This window comes from Zootoca vivipara, chromosome 16, assembly GCF_963506605.1.
Source record: "Zootoca vivipara chromosome 16, rZooViv1.1, whole genome shotgun sequence".
Lineage (NCBI taxonomy): Eukaryota > Metazoa > Chordata > Lepidosauria > Squamata > Lacertidae > Zootoca > Zootoca vivipara.
The window spans coordinates 32462382-32478561 of NC_083291.1; the positions used below are offsets into that span (position 1 = coordinate 32462382).

Below are 16180 nucleotides of genomic sequence, written 5' to 3' on the forward strand. Positions count from 1 at the left end.
AGGCACCATCAAGGTCGCATTTGTTTTGCTCAATATATTTGCTAATGATGTACCATACCTATCTCTAAACCCTGTTTGTTCCTCATATAGGATGTTATTTTCATGGAGCCAAAATCTGTCAGTTTGATAACTGGGTGTCTAACTCAAGAGTTTGGAAGGAACATCCAGTAAACAATTTTTTTTGGGGGGGGAGGGGGAGTTTTATATCCTTTCTTATGAATCGGCACGATGATACTCAATTTCCTGCCTGCTGTCATTTGGGCCGTGTTATTTATATGGGTGGGGGGACCCAGGTGGCGCTGTGGGTTAAACCACTGAGCCTAGGGCTTGCTGATCAGAAGGTCGGCGGTTCGAATCCCTGTGATGGGGTGAGCTCCTGTTGTTTGGTCCCAGCTCCTGCCAACCTAGCAGTTCGAAAGCACATCAAAATGCAAGTACCGTAGATAAATAGGAACTGCTACAGCGGGAAGGTAAACGGCGTTTCCATGTGCTGCTCTGGTTTGCCAGAAGCGGCTTTGTCATGCTGGCCACATGACCTGGAAGCTATACGCCAGCTCCCTCGGCCAATAATGCGAGATGAGCGCGGAACCCCAGAGTCGGTCACGACTGGACCTAATGGTCAGGGTTCCCTTTACCTTTATTTATATGCCAGGATGAGTTGCCAGTAATCTGTGTGTGCCTTAAAGAGCTCTCTGGTGGCATAATATTCTCACATGGCGCATTATTTAGTTTCAGGCTGTCTATGAGAGATTTGATTTCTGTAGGGGGATACCGCTTGCCTTTCTGGTAGTTTTGACCAATCAATGGTCATCTTGGTAGCTGCTGGTTGCCCTACCTGCCACACACAATACCTGGTGTGTTGGTTTTCGGTGCTCACCATCAACTGCCCCTAATGTAGGCAGACACAAATTTTGGAAGTCTGACATTTTATCAGAAGCAGTGCCGAGCCGTTTTTGGTTTTTAAAGGAGCTCCGTGGCTGGAACAAGCATGGGCTGACATTTAAGCGGCCTCTATTTAGAGGACTTTCAGTAATTTTGTATTGTTAAAAATGGCTGCTAGCTCCAATTAAGTGTTGGAAGTGTAAAGAGAAAGAAGGCACGTTTTAGCATATGTGCCGGAATTGTAAAATAATCAAAAACTATTGGGAAATGATGAGAATGTTTAAGACAGGCATCCCCAAACTGCGGCCCTCCAGATGTTTTGGCCTACAACTCCCATGATCCCTAGCTAAGAGGACCAGTGGTCAGGGATGATGGGAATTGTAGTCCAAAACATCTGGAGGGCCGAGGTTTGGGGATGCCTGGTTTAAGACAACGTTTGTTAAAAAACCAGAAGCTTTTTTTTGTTAGGCATTATAGGTCAAGACTTGCCAGAAGTGTGGAAAAAACTATTTATGTATGCTACAACAGTGGCTAGGATGTTACTAGCCCAAAGTTGGAAAGACAACAAGACGCCAACGAAAGAAGAATGGCAAGAAAAACTGATGGAATACGGTGAAATGGCGAAGCTAACTGTTACTGGACAATTAAGAGAGAAGGACAATAGAGATTTCAAAAAGGACTGTGAACCGCTTATGTTGTATTTTCAGAAACACTGTAAAGAAGTGGACTCACCAGCAGAGTTTGATTAAGCACTTACATTTAAGAAAACAAGCATAAGAAGTATAAGCATAAGATGTAATAATAGGGAAAATAACAAAATGTAAGATGTAATTTGAAAAAAATATGGTACAAAAATGATAAGAATATAACATTTAACTAAAAGATTACAAAATTAAGGTAGAATAAGACATGGGAGGCGGGTGGGTGGGGGAGATTGGGATTATATATGTATTTTGTGATAATGATATTTGTGTTGAATATAAAACTGTAAAACTTAATAAAAAACTATTTATTTATTTTTTAAAAATGGCTGCTAGGCAATCTGAGATGCAGAAATAGAAACGGCTTTTATTTTTGCAAAAGTGTCCAAAACAGGAGAATAGAATCTTAAAGACTTGTAAGGGACCTGGGGGTCATCTAATCCAACCCCCTGCAATGCAGATATCTGGGCACTGAGGAATATGACCAAAGAGGCTTTAGTCTAGATTGCAACACACCATCCATTGGAATCTGGCTGTTTCGGGAGTGGGCAGTTTCCCCCAAAACCATTCACTCCAATGAATTGATTTATGGCCCCTGTCAAAATCCTTCACTCCAAGTGGTCAAGCGTAGCTCAGAATACAGGGTGCCATCTTTGCTTTGAGAGAAAGCTCGGCTTTTGTGCCTTAGAAAACAATCCTGGAGCAACAGCAGGACTCGAGCGAAGGGGTAGAGCGCCCCCTGCAGTCTAAAGGCTGTCCAGCTGCAGTGCTAGGCATGCCAAATTCACCCCGGTGCAGAAGACGCCGGCCAGGTTGCAGAGAGAGGACAGGCCGTGGAACTTGAAGAACTTTTGGCGCAGGCTCTGGTACTTGGCATCCTTCTCCTTCAGAAGCTGGTAAGCCTCCCGCCGAGCCGACAGCCCCACTTCGTCCCCGAGGCCATGCTCCCTTTCAATCTCCTGCATCTTGAACATGGTCTTGGTGGTGACTTGGGAGAGCCAGGAAGCATTGGAAGCCGCCAAAATGAGCCCAACAAAAAAGGACACAATCTGCAAAGGAGACACAAGGTATACTGTGACCTTTTCTGGAATTTGGGGTGAAACCAGGCTGAATAAAAATCAATGATTTTTTAAAAAATAAAAAAAAATCATTTTTTTATTTAATTCAGATTTTTTAATTTAAATCAGTTTTTTAAAAAATAATAATTGGATTTTTAAATAAAATGCTTTTGGAGGAAATATCTTTCTAAAGATAAGTTTTCTATTTAAGTTACATTATAGTCCAAAGGCTATTCATCAGGAAATAAGGATTTGTCTAAATTCATGCTAAAAGTCAGTCTAAGGTTGTTGTTTTAAAATTGTTTAACCACATTAGTTAACAAACATGGATACATATGCTATAATGTTATTGTTTTAGTTAAATAAATTGTTTGAATTGTTATTAAGGAAATGATTCTTTTACAGCAGAAAAGTTGTCCAAACATGTTGTTGTTGCTCAGTCGTTTAGTCATGTCCGACTCTTCGTGACCCCATGGTCAAACATAAACAGTTAATTTATTAAACCTCACAATAACTTCATAATTATCATTCTATGTATTTCTAATAGTATAACCAAATCAGTAAGTTTTGATATAAGTGTAAAAACTACTCTGAAAATTTATTATTCTAAAAATGAAAACATCTGGTTTGTAAATATTAAGATTATACCAGCATAAATGAGTCTTTCTGTAAAAAATAATAATGATTTAAAACAAGTCTTATTGACTAGTGATTTAAATCGATTTGATTTAAATCGAATCCACGCTGGGTGAAAGTGCACAACTTTCCTGCTTGGGCTGTTTATTTGGTGTCCGGAGGTTATGCTCTTTCTTGGGGGGTGGGGGTGGGGAGACCAGGAAGTAAATCTGGTTCTCTTTTAACCTTTTGAGATTCATTTAGATCAGGCATGTCCAACAGGTAGATCGTGATCTACCGGTAGATCACTGGACATCTGTGGTAGATCACGGGTAGATCACTGGCTCCCCCAAAGAAGCTTAACAACTTTTACCTGAATCTCCCCAAAACAGGGCTCTCCTCCTCTCTAAAAAAAGCTCAAGAACTTTGACCTGAACCCCAAAAAAGGGGATAGATTACTGCCAGTTTTTAACTCTGTGAGTAGATCGAGGTCTCTTGGGAGTTGGCCACCCCTGATTTAGATGATTCACCCACTCAATTCCAGAAGACTTTATGCATAAATATGCATAGCACTACATCAAAACAGACAAAGGCATCTTAAGTACTGACACGGCTATTGTTTTAGTCCTTTTTTCTTTTCCCAAAAGATTATCACAAGGTGACTTGCAGAAACAAAGATTAAAAATAAGATACATGAAACAACCTAAAACACAATAATTGGCATAAAACCTCAAATCCAACTCAAGCCCACTCCACTAAAATATGCACAGAGAATTCAATTCCAAAGACCTGGGTGAAGAAAAACATTTTTTACCTGGCACCTAAAAACAGAAACTGGAGGCGCCAGGCATGTCCCCCCCCCCAATTCAGATTAAAGCTAGCTCAAACACTACGGCTTCAGAAAATTAGAAGTTTTTCAGAATTTGCTAGGGCAATGAGATTGCATAGTTGTTGTCGGCCCGTTGCTTCCTCGACATCTTTGCTTGGCACACAATCTCACAGCTGATCCGAAGGCATGATGTGGGAAGGAAGGAATTTCCAGTACGTTGAGACCAAACCATTAAGAGGCCGAGATGGCTTCAACTTGTTCTACCTCCACCCACCCCAGGGAACCATTTTTTTCTGCCCCTTCTCAAGACCCCACTGATTTTGGTGGCAGTGGCAAAAATAATAATAAAATAGCACGGAAGTGAACAGAGAGGTATAAACCTCTCCAACCAGCCCAGCACCCTGATGGAGATGCAAACTGATCACTGGATGAAGTCAATAGCCCCCCCCCCAGCTGATCCGCAAGGGTCATGTATAAAGAAGCAGTGTACTCTTTTTTAAAACAAACAAACAAAACCTCCATGGTTAAATCCACTGAAACTCTTGGGCTTGCTGATCAGAAGGTCGGCGGTTCGAATCCCCGCAACAGAGTGAGCTCCCGTTGCTCTGTCCTAGCTCCTGCCAACCTAGCACTTCAAAAGCACAAAGTGCAAGTAGATAAATAGGTACCGCTCCGGTGGAAAGGTAAACGGCGTTTCTGTGTGGTTTAGTCATGCTGGCCACATGACCCAGAAAGCTGTCTGTGGACAAACGGTGGCTCCCTCGGCCTGAAAGCGAGATGAGGGTGATATTCACCTTTGACAGGAATGGAGAAAAGCAATGACAAACCTAGACAGCATCTTAAAAAGCAGAGACATCACCCTGCCAACAAAGGTCCGTATAGTTAGAGCTTTGGTTTTCCCAGTCTTGATGTATGGAAGTGAGAGCTAGACCATAAAGAAGGCTGATCGCCAAAGAATTGATGCTTTTGAATTATGGTGCTGGAGGAGACTCTTCAGAGTCCCATGATCAAACCTATCCATTCTGAAGGAAATCAGCCCTGAGTGCTCACTGGAAGGGCAGATCCTGAAGCTGAGGCTCCAATACTTTGGCCACCTCATGAAATAAAAATAATTACAGTGGTACCTCTACTTATGAATTTAATGCGTTCTGAACGCACATTCGTAAGTCGAAAAAAATTGTAAGTCGAATCCCATAGGAATACATTGGGAGAAAAAATTCGTTAGTAGAAGCAACCCTATCTAAAAATTCGTAAGTAGAAAAAATCCTATCTAAACCGCATCCAAGATGGCGGACGGAGCTCCGTTCGTAAGTAGAAACATTCATAAGTAGAGGTACCACTGTATTTTTTTTAAAAAAGATTATAATTAACTGAACAAACCACCCAATTAGTTAAAGATCAATCTGAAATAATTATCTAACAATTTGCACAACCAGTGCAAAAACTTAGCAGAGATTAAGACTTCCTTACCTCCTTAGGCAGGGTCTGAAAAAGGTAAAGGTGAAGGAAGGACAGATCCTGAAGCTGAGGCTCCAATACTTTGGCCACCTCATGAGAAGAGAAGACTCCCTGGAAAAGACCCTGGTGTTGGGAAAGATTGAGGGCACAAGGAGAAGGGGACGACAGAGGACGAGATGGTTGGACAGTGTTCTCGAAGCTACGAACATGAGTTTGTGGGAGGCAGTGCAAGACAGGAGTGCCTGGCGTGCTATGGTCCATGGGGTCACGAAGAGTCAGACACGACTAAACATCAACAACAACCCTCCAGGGGTCCTTTACCTTTCACCTGTGGTTCCTATCTGGTAGATCAGATGGTCCCATCTGCTGTTCTCTGAAAGGATAGCCTGTACTTCAAGTGCCTTACCAACAAAGAGATTCGATGACCACTCTGAACAGGTTTTTCCAGAGCTGGACTGCTCACATTTCTTCCTGGTGCACTCAGGATTAAGAAACGGGGAGGTAGCTGTTCCTTAAACCTACGGTGTCTTGAGTAGCTGCAGCACAAAAGGTGGAAACTGCTCCTCTTCCTCAAACCAGCCTTCCTGCTTCCCTTGCTGGAATGTTCTATTTTGTTTCCCACCTTCCTCATATGACACAATGGTCTTTATGGTAAATGATGTTCTAAGATTTAATTACAAATAATTTCCAAGTGTTTGGAGGTGGGCAGAGGTTTGTGTAGCAGCAGGGTTGAATAAGGAGTAGCTCTCGGGTTCCTTTATAAATATAAAACCTCTGAATGCGTCGTGATTGCCTCAGGCCAGGGGTCAGCAACCTAAGGCCCATGGGCCACAAGCAGCCCACGGGGGTCGTTTAACCGGCCCTGAACCGAGCCGCCCACTCGGCGCGTCCCCGCCCGCTGCACTAAACCAGGCAGCACGGCGCAGGGACTCGCTTTGGCACCGCCGAAAATCGCGTCTGCGCATGCACAGACGCTGAAAATCACGTCTGCGCAGACGCCGGAAATCGCAGGCGCGATCCGGCACACAGAGGGATCTCCGCTTGAGTGAAACTGGCCCAGGCAAGGTAAACTTTGCCAACCCCTGCCTTAGGCCTAAGCCTGCCTGCGCTGCGATGGTACTAGGGAGGCAGGAAGAACACAGAGAAATCCTGCAAAGGATCTTGGGACAGAAAAGCCTTGCAGGAAGAGGGAAATTCCATATGAAAGGAAGGAAAGAGGAGGTCTCCTAAGACAGTGGTCCTCAACCTTGGGCATCCAGATGTTTTGAGACTACAATTCCCATCATCCCTGACCACTGGTCCTGCTAGCTAGGGATCATGGGAGTTGTAGGCCAAAAACATCTGGAGGCCCACGGTTGAGGACCACTGTCCTAAGAGACACACATTGAACACTGAAGCAGCCAGGCTTATTCCACAGAGTATGGAATTTTTGCAGCATCGCACTGGCTAGTGGGTTTGCGGAGCTCATGTCTTCAAACTGCAGGTCTATAGTTGACTTGTGACATTCTCAAGAAGCTACATGAAGGAGCACTTCCTGCTCACAGGCCCCAAACGAAACACTGCAAGATTTTTAGATAACCGGTCGGTACTTACCTGGACCGTATCCCAGGCACTGAGAAGCTCCCGCGGGTGGTAAGAAGCGAAGATGGCAAGGTTCAGGAAGATGCAGCCAAGCAGGGTGTAGAAATAGAAAGGAAACAACTTGCTTTGCACCAGGCCAAAGGTATGGCGGCTCACACCCCGGAAGAGAACAAAACCTGCGCAGGGGAGAGAAGGGAGTGGTTACAGCAGGTGGACAAAGGGCTCATCCAAACTTCTAATTGTCTCGTACCTGGAGAGCACAGGTCCGAGCAGTTCTTTGCTTGTCCTGTGCTTTCTAGGCAGGTGTCCGAGCGATTTTGCCTTTGCCTCGCTGCTTGCCTCCAGGAAAACCTGCTCTTTAGTGCTACATCGGAACAAATAGCAGTCCGTGGAAAACCCAGTGGCTGTCCCCACCCCCCACCCCAATTCAGCGCTAAACCAAAGAGCAAAGCCAGGGCCAGATTTAGGTTTGATGAGGCCCTAAGCTACTGAATGTAATGGGGCCCTTTATATGTCCAGCTGTCATTTGTCAACAACAAATTGTCACTGTTTTTTGTGTTGAATATATGTTATATGGTAATTTATGGACCTGATAGGTATCTAAAGCCATTTGCACATAACAAAATATGTATTTTATCAAAGTAATTGTTGAACTGAAATACAATTAGGAAGAAGTATATTAATAGTGAAATAATTATTAAGCTGTAACTTAAAATTGTTTTTTATTCATAACAAACTTAATAATGCAAACACATTGGCATTTGACAATAACTGTAACTTAAAATTATTTTTTATTCATAACAAACTTAATAATGCAAACACATTGGCATTTGACAATAACAAAAGTTGCGTATATTTTTGTAACTCAATAAAATCTTTAATAAAAAATAAAAATAAAAAACAATAACAAAAGTTCCTTTAGAAACACAATTTACAAAGACTCATAATCTAGTCTCTAGAGTGGGGCCCTAAGCTATAGCTTGTTTAGCTTATACGTAAATCTGGCACTGGGCAAAGCAGCAGGGCAAAGAAAGGTGTGAATGAGCCCTGAGTTCTGCTCTCTTCAAACCATGGATTATGCCAGGGGGACTCCCTACAGGGACCCTCCCCCAGTCATCCTGACCAGCACTTCGCCCAGTGACAGCGCAAGCAGCGGATCAGGAGGAGGAAACGATGAAGGGAGCGGAATGCAGAGGGGGCTCCAAGACGTATCAGAGCCTCGGCACCGACCCAGCTGGCCAGAGGAGGAAGGACAGCGCAGGATGGTGTCAGAGCCTCGGCAACACTCCAGCCAAACGATGGGAGAAGGAACGCAGCCCCTTCCGGCGCCTACGTTGGGTCATGCACCCAGACGTAGGGCAAGGGGGCGGTGTTTTGGGGTTCCCAGACTATTATGCTGGCGCAAAAGCAGACAAGTGCCATTGCCGGGTTCTGAATCAGACTAATAATAATAATATAAATTTTATTTATACCCCGCCCTTCCCAGTCAAGACCGGGCTCAGGGCGGCTAACAACAAAAATATCAACGGATACAAGTATAAAAGAAACAATTCAGTTAAAATGCAGATTAATACAATTTTAAAATTAAAAATCTACAAATAAGATAAAACCATTGTGAGATAAAACCTTAGGGGAGGGTAATCCCAGGGTCAGACTGCATCAGTCCAAAGGCCAAACGGAACAGCTCTGTCTTGCAGGCCCTACGAAAAGATGACAAATCCCGCAGGGCCCTAGTCTCCTGAGACAGAGAGTTCCACCAGGTCGGGGCCAGTACTGAGAAGGCCCTGGTCCTGGTTGAGGCCAGCCTAACCACATTGTGACTCGGGATCTCTAGTATGTTACTATTTGTGGACCTTAATGTCCTCTGCGGGTCATACCGGGAGAGGCGGTCCCGTAGGTACGAGGGTCCTAAGCCGCATAAGGCTTTAAAGGTCAAAACCAGCACCTTAAACCTGATCCTGTACTCCACCGGGAGCCAGTGCAGCTGGTAAAGCACTAGATGAATGTGATCCCGCGGCCGGGACCCCGTAAGGAGCCTCGCCGCAGCATTCTGCACCCGCTGGAGTTTCTGGGTCAATTTCAAGGGCAGCCCCGCGTAGAGCGAGTTACAATAATCAAGCCTAGAGGTGACCATCGCATGGATCACTGTGGCCAGATCAGGTTGAGAAAGGTAGGGGACCAACTGCTTAATGCGGCGAAGATGGAAAAATGCCACCTTGGCTGTGACTAGGCAGTGATGTTTTCTGATGTCTCTGCACTGTAAATAAAAAGGTAAAGGTAAAGGGGCCCCTGACCATCAGGTCCAGTCGTGTCCGACTCTGGGGTTGCGGCGCTCATCTTGCTCTATAGGCCGAGGGAGCCGGCGTTTGTCCGCAGACAGCTTCCGGGTCATGTGGCCAGCATGACAAAGCTGCTTCTGGCGAACCAGAGCAGCGCACGGAAACGCCATTGACCTTCCCGCCGGAGCGGTCCCTATTTATCTACTTGCACTTTGATGTGCTTTCGAACTGCTAGGTGGGCAGGAGCTGGGACCGAGCAACGGGAGCTCACCCCATTGCAGGGATTCAAACCGCTGACCTTCTGATCAGCAAGCCCTAGGCTCTGTGGTTTAACCCACAGCGCCACCTGGGTCCCTTCTGCACTGTAAATAGTATGCACAATAAAGCTCTTAAAGACAGAGCAGGCTGGAGCGTCTTTACTCGAGAGTAGCTGCAATAATCCCCTGACAGATTACAAGCAGGATTTTGTGTGCTTGGGATGGCAGCTGGGAGCCAGGAGTTTGGGAAGTGAAAGGCAGTGGGGCACAACAGGATCTGAAACGAATGCATTACAGCAGCCTTCTCCAGCAGTTGCTTTGTAGTCCAAAGCATTTGGAGGGCACCGGGTTAGCAAGGGCTGCATTGGAGAAAAGGATCCGAGGAACACATGTCATTTCCTCCCCCTGCCAGAGCGAGCCTCTGGGACAGGGCAGGCTAAAAATTCAAGAAAGCTTTGTCCCACCCACCCCCTGGGAAACATACCTGCAATAAAGGTAACCCATATCTGCATCCCCCAGGCTGTGGAGAGCACAAAAAGCTGGATGATTTTGACATAGCTGCTCGGCTCCCCCTCTGTCGCCATCTCTGCTGTAAGAGACCTAAGACTGGGCAGGGAGAAACGAGGATGATTATGATAATCATAATAATAATTTATCATTTATACCCCACTCATCTGGCTGGGTTTCTCCAGCCACTCTCGCCGTCTCCCAACAGAATATTAAAAACACGATAAAACATCAAACATTAAAAACCTCCCTAAACAGGGCTGCCTTCAGATGTCTTCTAAAAGTCAGAGAGTTATTTATTTCCTTGACATCTGATGGGAGGGTGTTCCACATGGAGGGTGCCACTACCAAGAAGGCTCTCTGGCTGGTTCCCTGTAACCTCACTTCTCGTAATGAGGGAACCACCAGAAGGCCCTCGGAGCTGGACATCAGTGTCCAGGCAGAACGATGTGGGTGGAGATCCTCTTTCAGGAATAAGCACAGCAGTAAATGAATAGGACATATGGACCTTCTCATGTCTCTCTCTTTCTGTTTGTGTTGTATGGTGATCACAGCAGGCCACCCTGGGAACTTGGCTGACCTTAGCCTGATCACAGAAGGATGGCAGTCAGCTCCAGAAATTAACAGGGTCAGAAATACTCAAAAGAACTCAGGACACAGAACCTCAAGAAACACACTTCAAAATGACCTTAACAGATTAGAGAACTGGGCCAAAGCAAACAAGATGATTTTTAACGGGGAGAAATGTAAAGTACTACACTTGGGCACAAAAAAAAAAGAAAGGCACAAATACAGGATGGGAGACACCTGGCTTGAGAGCAGGACATGTGAAAAGGATCTAGGAGTCTTGGTAGACCACAAACTTGACATGAGTCAACAGTGTGATGCAGCAGCTAAAAAAGCCAATGCAATTCTGGGCTGCATCAATAGGAGTACAGCATCTAGATCAGGCATGTCAAACCTGCGGCCCTCCAGATGTTTTGGCCTACAACTCCCATGATCCCTAGCTAGCAGGACCAGTGGTTGGGGAGGATGGGAATTGTAGTCCAAAACATCTGGAGGGCCGCAGGTTTGACATGCCTGATCTAGATCAAGGGAAGTAATAGTACCACTGTATTCTGCTCTGGTCAGACCTCACCTGGAGTACTGTGTCCAGTTCTGGGCACCACAGTTCAAGAAGGATACTGACAAGCTGGAACGTGTCCAGAAGAGGGCAACCAAAATGGTCAAAGGCCTGGAAACGATGCCTTATGAGGAACGGCTTAGGGAGCTGGGCATGTTTAGCCTGGAGAAGAGAAGGTTAAGGGGTGATATAGCCATGTTTATAGCCATGTTCAAATATATAAAAGGATGCCATATAGAGGAGGGAGAAAGGTTGTTTTCTGCTGCTCCAGAGAAGCGGACACGGAGCAATGGATTCAAACTACAAGAAAGAATATTCCACCTAAACCTTAGGAAGAACTTCCTGACAGTAAGAGCTGTTCGACAGTGGGATTTGCTGCCATGGAGTGTGGTGGAGTCTCCTTCTTTGGGGGTCTTTAAGCGGAGGCTTGACAGCCATGTGTCAAGAATGCTTTGATGGTGTTATTTCCTGCTTGGCAGGGGGTTGGACTGGATGGCCCTTGTGATCTCTTCCAACTCTATGATTCTATGATCTAGAAAGGGATTCTGGCAAGTCTCCATCAGCCTAACATATTGCTGTCGGAGGCAGAATGCCTCTGAGTATCCGCTGCGAGGAGCCACAGGGTGAGAGAGGGCAGTTGGACCCACGTCCTGCTTATGCACTCCCCACAAGCATTTGGTTGGCCCATGCGAGAACAGGATGCTGGGCTAGAGGGAGCTCTTGGCTCGATCCAACAGGCTCTTCTCGGGTTCTTAACTCAGTTGCCATGGATGGAAATGAAGGAAGCAGGGAACAGGTCAGTTCAACAGGGCAGCCTTAAGCATTGTGACAGCTTTCACACATATTGGCACAATGCTCTTCATCTTTCTCTTCAGCCCCAGCCCAAAAGCAGCAGGAAACTCTTACTCAGATGACTCCTTTGCACTCTGGCAAGATGAACCGCAATCAGTATAAAGTTGCCGTGCTCTAAAAGTGCACTGCTCTTTGTGCTATGGCAGGCCAGGATCGGGGGATTGCAACACAGGAAATACCCCATGAATCAGAACACAAGAGCTTAAATATATATATATATATATATACACAATTCCTGATAAGAGAGGAAGATGAGCAGAGACTACTGTGGATATATATAACTGGGTGGGTTGCATATCAAGACTATCCAAGGAATCAGCAACAGTGCCGAAGTTCTTTCAATATTTTGGTTAATTATTGCAATTGTTTTTCTCCTCGTTTAGTTTATTTTTAACACGTTGGCTCGAAGAACAGATGCTTCTGTTTTTTGTACGTTTTACTGAGCTGTGAATCATGTATTGTAACGGCATTGGGAATGTAAATCATTCGCTCCCATCATGCTAACAGTATTAAAAATCATTAGCATTTGAAAAACAAACCCTCAGAAGGCCTGGGTAAGTTTTCTACTGCCTTCCCCATGCTGTTCCAAACAGCAGCTGGCAGGAGGTGATAAGACGAGATGGGAGAGGCAGGCCCAACACAGGAGCCACGTGCAAAGCGATCTGGTCTTGTGTTTACTGAAAGCAGTTTTGCCACAGCGACCAAGTTCAAATTTCACCTCTGCCATGATCTCATCAGGAGGTCTTAGGCAAGCTCCCCACCCCCAGCCTCAGTCCCCCTCCACCATCCAGCATTCAAGATTTGCCAGGTGCATTTTGCACTTGGCTATTACCCACTTGTGACCAAATGAAGATACCCGGGTGCCAACATGGCGTCTGTCGTCTCCACCATCTGGAGGTATGCATGCATTACAAGAAAGAAGATGTATGCATTACAAAGAAGATGTATGCATTACAAGAAAGAAGATTCCACCTAAACATTAGGAAGAACTTCCTGACAGTAAGAGCTGTTCGACAGTGGAATTTGCTGCCAAGAAGTGTGGTGGAGACTCCTTCTTTGGAGGTCTTTAAGCAGAGGCTTGACAGCCATATGTCAAGAATGCTTTGATGGTGTTTCCTGCTTGGCAGGGGGTTGGACTGGATGGCCTTGTTGGTCTCTTCCAACTCTATGATTCTATGCCGGGGGGGGGGGGGATCCTTGGATCTTGACTGTTTTCACACTAGCGGCACATCCTATAGAATTCTGTCTGTGACATTTCATCTGTACAATCGGAATGAATGTCAGGAACCAAAATGTCCTATCCAAATGACAACTTTTGAGCCATCTGGCCCCCAAATGGCAACTAGGCATTGCTTTTTGGCGTCTATAACCCTGGTTTTAAGGAGCCATTATATCTGAATTTCTTTTTTTGTATATAATTTTTATTGAATTTTCTGTTTTACAATTTAAAGTACTCATTTTTACATCCTTAAGATATCTGTGACTTCCCTTCTTCTCTTTCCATGGTTCATTTTACGTATCATAAATCCCAGCATATTTACAAAAACTATACCATTCACTATTCTATTACTGCATCCATCAAAACTTATTTACATTGTTGAATTTATCTTAATGCTGCTGCCAGCGTTTTCAGCTGTACACAATTATTTCCCATATATTCAAAAAACGTTTCCCAATCATCTCTAAACCAGGCACAGGCAACCTTGGCTCTCCAGATGTTTTGGAACTACAACTCCCATGATCCCTGACCACTGGCCCTGTTAGCTAGGGATCATGGGAGTTGTAGTTCCAAAACATCTGGAGAGCCAAGATTGCCCATGCCTGCTCTAAACCTATGTTTTTCTTGTTCTCTTATTCTATATGTTAAGTCTGCAAGGTGCACATATTCTGTCAGCTTAAGTTGCCACTCTTCTTTGGTTGGGACCTCACTCGTTTTCCATTTTTGGGCTAACAAAACACGGGCTGCAGTAGTAGCATACATAAATGACCTTTTTTTGACACCTGGGGATTTCAGAAAGGACTCTGGGAATTTTTGGGGGGTGGGGTGGGGAGTACTTTAAAACATTTTTTTCAATTCATTATGGATCATTTCCCAATACTCTTTTACCCTTTTGCAAATCCACCACATATGAAAGAATGTTCCCTTATTATATCTGAATTTCTAACACTGACCCCATCCATGAAATGGGGATACTAAGACTAACTTATTTCACAATGTGGGAGAGGTGAAGTACTTTGAACACTCAAAGGTAGAGCATGGTCCTGAACTTGTTGGGAGTCGGAAGGCATTGTTTTTTGGCCGTTCCACTCTTAGCTGCATGGCTGGCCTCAGAAAACAAGGTGCCACAGGGCACAGTTTTGTCTCCAGTGCCACGATATGAAGTCACTGGGAGCAGCCATCAGGAGGTTTGGGGAATGGTGTCACCCGTGTGTGCTGATGACACCCAGCTCTAGTGGTAACTTCACATTTAGACTACTGTAATGTGTGCTTCGTGGGGCTTCCCTTGCGGCTGTTCTGGAGGGTCTGCAGCTGGCACAGAATGCCGCAACCTAGTTGGTAAGCAAGGCCCCTTATCGACCACCTATCACACCAGTATTACGGGATCTGCCACAGTGGCCCGCTCTTAACCACCAAACCAGTCTTAAGATCCTGCTACCTTCATATAAGGGACCCAGGTGGCGCTGTGGTTAAACCACTGAGCCTAGGGCTTGCTGATCAGAAGGTCGGCGGTTCGAATCCCTGTGACGGGTAAGCTCCCGTTGCTTGGTCCCAGCTCCTGCCAACCTAGCAGTTCGAAAGCACGTCAAAATGCAAGTAGATAAATAGGAACCGCTACAGCGGGAAGGTAAACGGCGTTTCCATGTGCTGCTCTGGTTTGCCAGAAGCGGCTTTGTCATGCTGGCCTCATGACCTGGAAGCTATACGCCGGCTCCCTCGGCCAATAATGCGAGATGAGCACGCAACCCCAGAGTCGGTCATGACTGGACCTAATGGTCAGGGGTCCCTTTACCTTTACCTTCATATAAAGCGTTCTTACCCGAAACAGGCAGTTAGTCACCTGAAAGACCCCCCTCCCCTCCATTGTAAGGGCATGAAGCTCAACAAGTAGTTCTACCACAGCTGGGATAATTGGGGTAAAACAGTGTTCGAAACTCCCATTCTAGGCGCATTTTGCGACGGAATTTCATGAGCGCGAGCAATTTCTGAGCTCTTGGCGCAGTACTGCACCTAAGATTTCAGAATAAAACCGCAGAGTGGAAGGAAAAGACCTTTTCCTGCCTCCCTACTTCCAGCTACTCTCTGAAGATGGGAAGAGACCCTCTTAAGAATATTAGGGGGGCAGTCAGGGGAAGGACTAGACCATGTGAAAAATGAATTTAATATTTTAGCTGCAGTTCAATCATTTCCAGCTCGTTATAAAAAAGTACGCCTTGACATTCCGTTGCTGCACCAAAAACCTATGTGTAAGGTGCCATTTAGCTCCTAGCTTTCATGTCTCAGTTTCTAACCCTGGGGCAACGTGGAGGCAGGCTTTTTCTGTGGTAGCCCCAATGCGGTGGAATAGTCTCCCTGCTGAAATCTGAGAAGCCCCATCCTTCAGACAAGCATTACCCTGATCTTGTGCACGAACCTCCTGTCTTAATTGTTTTAACCACTTGTTTTAACTGTTCTAATTGTTATGTCGTATGATAGTGGCCTATTTGCAAAAAAAGACGCGTGTCGAGCATTGCAAGGAAACGGGCCGGGCTGTAGGAAATCCAAGGGGGGGGTGCTGTTGGAAAACACTTCCCACCGCACTTTCTGCACCCCCGCCCCGTCCCATGACATGCCGGACCCCGAGATCGCGCCTCCCTTACCTGACGATTGCGCTTCTTCCGCTCTCGCGGCCGAGCTCCTCTGCAGCGCAGTAACCAAGACCCCGCCCCACGGAGGCGGGTCGCATGGGCGGGGGGCTGTGCTAAACGGCAGCGTCATGAAGAGAGGCGAGGCTACGCGGGGCCACGCCCCTTTGTTACACACAGGGAGGCGGCGTGCGG

The 16180-nt window shown here is 45.7% G+C and overlaps 1 protein-coding gene across 1 annotated transcript; it reads right to left on the minus strand.

Moving 5' to 3' along the window:
• Positions 1–1925: 1925 nt before the first annotated feature.
• On the minus strand, positions 1926–16072 carry TMEM205 (transmembrane protein 205). Its single transcript, XM_035097346.2, has 4 exons — positions 16001–16072; positions 10145–10266; positions 7137–7300; positions 1926–2632 (listed from the first exon to the last, which is right to left on the minus strand). The coding sequence occupies exons 2-4, from the start codon at positions 10242–10244 to the stop codon at positions 2330–2332; spliced, it is 567 nt and encodes a 188-aa protein (XP_034953237.2). The 5' UTR covers positions 10245–10266; positions 16001–16072; the 3' UTR covers positions 1926–2329.
• Positions 16073–16180: the final 108 nt, after the last annotated feature.